This window comes from Mirounga angustirostris, unplaced genomic scaffold, assembly GCF_029215605.1.
Source record: "Mirounga angustirostris isolate CCGP_5_RB_7025 unplaced genomic scaffold, mMirAng1.0.hap1 SCAF_11, whole genome shotgun sequence".
Classification (NCBI taxonomy): domain Eukaryota; kingdom Metazoa; phylum Chordata; class Mammalia; order Carnivora; family Phocidae; genus Mirounga; species Mirounga angustirostris.
Window position 1 is genome coordinate 22,016,432 of NW_026991719.1, and position 3,942 is coordinate 22,020,373.

A 3,942-nucleotide genomic window follows, 5' to 3' on the forward strand; every position below is an offset into this window, starting at 1 on the left:
TATCACATTAATGGACCCTCTGAGTCCACATACTGCAAGATATTAATACACAAAGGAGAAAGGAAAAAAGCAAAAGCTTTCAAGAAGAAAACTGAAACTAACCCAAGAGCAACAGCACATAGAACAGGTTAACTACAAAAGGTTGGAGATTATCATGCCACAGAAATTCCCAGTACTAACATCTGGAAACTAGACGACAACTTGGGCATGCTTCAGAATTCTGAAAAAAATGATATTCAAGCTAGAATGTTATAATGACATTAAAATGTCAAACAAATGTCAAGGTAAAATAAAGACATTTTCACTTACAGAAATAATTCACCCTCAAAACAATTTCTCTTCCATAGAAACTCTCAAGAACCTAATGGGAGGTGTAATCTACTAACGGAAGGTAACACACCAAGAGAGAGGACATGACTTCTGGGAGCCGAGAAGCAAGTCATCTAAGATGAAAAGCAAAGAGAAGTTCTAGAATAAAGGTAAAGGGAAATCTCAGGACGACTGTTATACAGTATGCTAGTTGTGATTGAACTGTATTGGGGTCACCAATGAAGATGACTCCATAAAGAAAATAGAAATGTTGCAGGAATGATATTGCTAACATACATTTTACAGAGCATACAGAGCATGTGGAAAGAATTACCAGTAGGTACATTAAAAAAAAACAAATAAAAATGAAAATACTTTTCCTTAGGAAAATCAGAAGTTTTACAAGCAGGGATCTGCTGTTATCATTATATATTATTTGTCTTAGTAATGTAAAATTTTTGTATTGTCAAAATAACATGAATATTGAGTTACCCCAAAACTGTGGTACAACAAGATTGGAAAAAGGAAGGGAGGGAGAATTGGAGGGAGGTGAGATAATGTAAAACATTAACTTCTCAATGGCAGGGGTGCCTGGGTGGCTTAGTCGGTTAAGCCTCTGCCTTTAGCTCAGGTCATGATCCTGGGACCCTGTGGGCAAGCCCCACATCAGGCTCCCCACTCAGCGTGGAGCCTGCTTCTCCCTCTGCCTCTTTTCTACACTCATGTGTGCTCTCTCTCTCAAATAAATAAATAAATAAACAAATCCTTTAAAAAAATTAAATTCTCGGGCACCTGCGTGGCTCAGTTGGTTAAGCGACTGCCTTCGGCTCAGGTCATGATCCTGGAGTCCCTGGATCGAGTCCTGCATCGGGCTCCCTGCTTTGGAGGGAGTCTGATTCTCCCTCTGAGCCTCCCAACCCTCCCCCCTCTCATGTGCTCTCTCTCTCAGTCTCTCTCTCTCAAATAAATAAATAAAATCTTTAAAAAAAAATTAAATTCTCAATGGCCATACCAGGAAAGTGATACACAAGTTATAAGATGGATAAATCACAACATACATACTTAGAAATATGGAGGTAAATAAGAGAATGTTATGAATTGGAAAGGACTGCCTCGAGAGGCAGGCACAAGGTGTAAAGATAGGGGAAAGCTAGAACAAGCAGCTACACGTTTGGTTTTTGTAAGTCTTTCAGATTATTTGCTTTTGTTAAACTATGTAAATGTAATACATTTATAAAATCATAATTATCACACACACACACAAAACCAAGATGGAGGAGATGTTGATACTCCAATCCCATGTCCCCTTGCCCCAAATGAGTCACCTGGCATCTCTGTCTGGTACATGATTCCCACCCCTCTGACAGTTCCCTCCCTCAAGGGCTTGCTTGAGTGGCAGATCTTCTGCCAAGAGTTTTCTAGGCAGCAGGGGATAATGCTCACCACAAACAAAAACAATGGGTTACTGTGGAATCCCTGATACACCTCGTGCCAAATCTCAAACTCTAGGTATGGATAATGGTGGTAAAATGTTCCTGCTTCTTATTCATCTAGACAAATGATTCTGAGGCATGTTTACTGTGTTATCTCACATGGTCCTCAGCACCTTGAGCCCCAGTTGAATGCAGCAAACCCCTAGCCATTAACATAGTCTGTTGGCTTTTCTCTCCTTTCTTACTTATGCTTCCTGGGATCACCTCTCAAATAAACTACATGCTCCAAAGTCCTTTCCTTGCTGTCTAATTTATGGGGAACCCAAACTGAGACAGATGACTAAGAGATGTTGAGTAATACTGCTGATTTATGTGCTTCCCTTTTATCCCCTTCTTATTTTTTATTGTAAGCTTGCTCTTGAGATGTAGCGATTAAAGAACTCAAATGACATACCGAGGTCAGTAGAACCCTAAGGATCATAAAGAAAATTTATGACATGTCATCAAGAATTCCAAAGCAGAATTCAAACCTGAGCATAGCAACCCAGTCATAGCACCGTGCTGTGGGGGAGAGACGTATCTGTAAACCCCTGGAGCGAGGTTCTGCCTACCTGAGGCTGCCACCACCACTCCCGAGTGGAGACACTGAGTGAAGCCACTGTCACCATGGACGACCAGGAGGCAAAACTCTCCAATGAAGACGTGGGTGGTAAGAAGGCAGGAGAATACATTATACTAAAAGTCGTTGGACAGGATAACAGCGAGGTACACTTCAGAGTGAAAATGACAACCTGTATGAAGAAACTCAAAGAATTCTACTGTCAAAGACAGGGAGTTCCAGTGCATACACTTCGATTTCTGTTTGATGGTCTGAGAATTGCTGATAATCACACCGCCAAAGAACTGGCAATGGAGGAAGAGGATGTGATTGAAGTTTATCAAGAACAAATCGGCGGTCATTCAATGATTTAGGTATTCTTTTCATCTTTTTTTTCCTTTACCTTCAATCGTTTTTTATTTTTAAAAATAGTTATTTTGTAATGTGGTGTTAAAAACGGAATTGAAAACTGGCACCACATCTCTTTAAAGTATCTGATAATTTGAATTCTAGTGCCCATTATTCATTATCACTTGTTTTCACTGTGCTAATTTTAGTTGATCAAACTTCAGCCTCCTTCATATATCACCTTCTCCTTTAAAAAAACTACATGTGTGCACAGAGATGCCAGGACTGTGCATTTTCAGGCTTGTGATAAATAAGATCAACCAATTCCAGTGTTCAAAATGACTTTTCAATGGGCCCTGAAGTTCTAGCATGTGACTGCTTCATTCCTGGACTATGACTTACAGTGGGAGATGGAAGTTTTTCAAAGAACTGAACTGTGGAAAATGATCTTTCCTTAACTTGAGCTACTTTTAGAATTCGAGTATCTGGATCAAAAGAAGAGAACTATCGGGCTAGAGCCGAGATAACAGCGATGGTGAGAGTAATGATTAACTCCAAAGATGGCTTCACTAAGGAGAAAGCATTTTAAGATAAAAGAAAAATCTCATCAGAAGATCCCAGGAAAGTCCTAATTTCTATTAGCAGTTAATAAAGTTATTCATGCAGAAGTGTGTTCAACAGAACACTGCTCTTTTTGATTTTATTTGTACTTTTTGGCCTGGGGTATAGGTTTTTTTTTAAGGTTTATTTATTTGAGAGAGAGTGCACGTATGAGTAGGGGGGGAAGGACAGAGGGATAGGGGCAGAGGGATAGGGGCAGAGGGAAAGGGGCAGAGGGAGGGGCAGAGGAGAGGGAGAAGCAGACTCCCTGCTGAATAAGGAGCCCGACTATGACGATGACTACGACGAGGACGACCACGACAACGTGGGGCTTCATCCCAGGACCCTGAGATCATGACCTGAGCCGAAGGCAGATGCTTAACCAACTGAGCCACCCAGGTGCCCCTGGGATATGGGTTTTAAATGAACATTGTACCAGCTTCATTAAAATAAACAAAATATTTTCAAAGCACAAAACAAAAAATAACAAGGTTGAGCATAACAAATATGGTGAATACTTTGTTGTGCTTGCTACCTGAACTTCAATGCATCTCCTTACAGTCCAGGGATGTGGACTGTTATATATAGACTACAACAAACTTTTTTTTTTTTTTTTAGAGATTTTATTTATTTGAGAGAGAGAGAGGAGAGAGA

At 40.3% G+C, this 3,942-nt stretch overlaps 1 protein-coding gene across 1 annotated transcript; it reads left to right on the forward strand.

Moving 5' to 3' along the window:
- The first annotated feature begins 2,408 nt into the window (after positions 1 to 2,408).
- Positions 2,409 to 2,714, forward strand: LOC123853071 (small ubiquitin-related modifier 1-like). The gene has a single exon (XM_045887680.1). It carries the CDS (start codon positions 2,409 to 2,411, stop codon positions 2,712 to 2,714), a length of 306 nt encoding a protein of 101 aa, XP_045743636.1.
- The last annotated feature ends 1,228 nt before the right edge of the window (positions 2,715 to 3,942 follow it).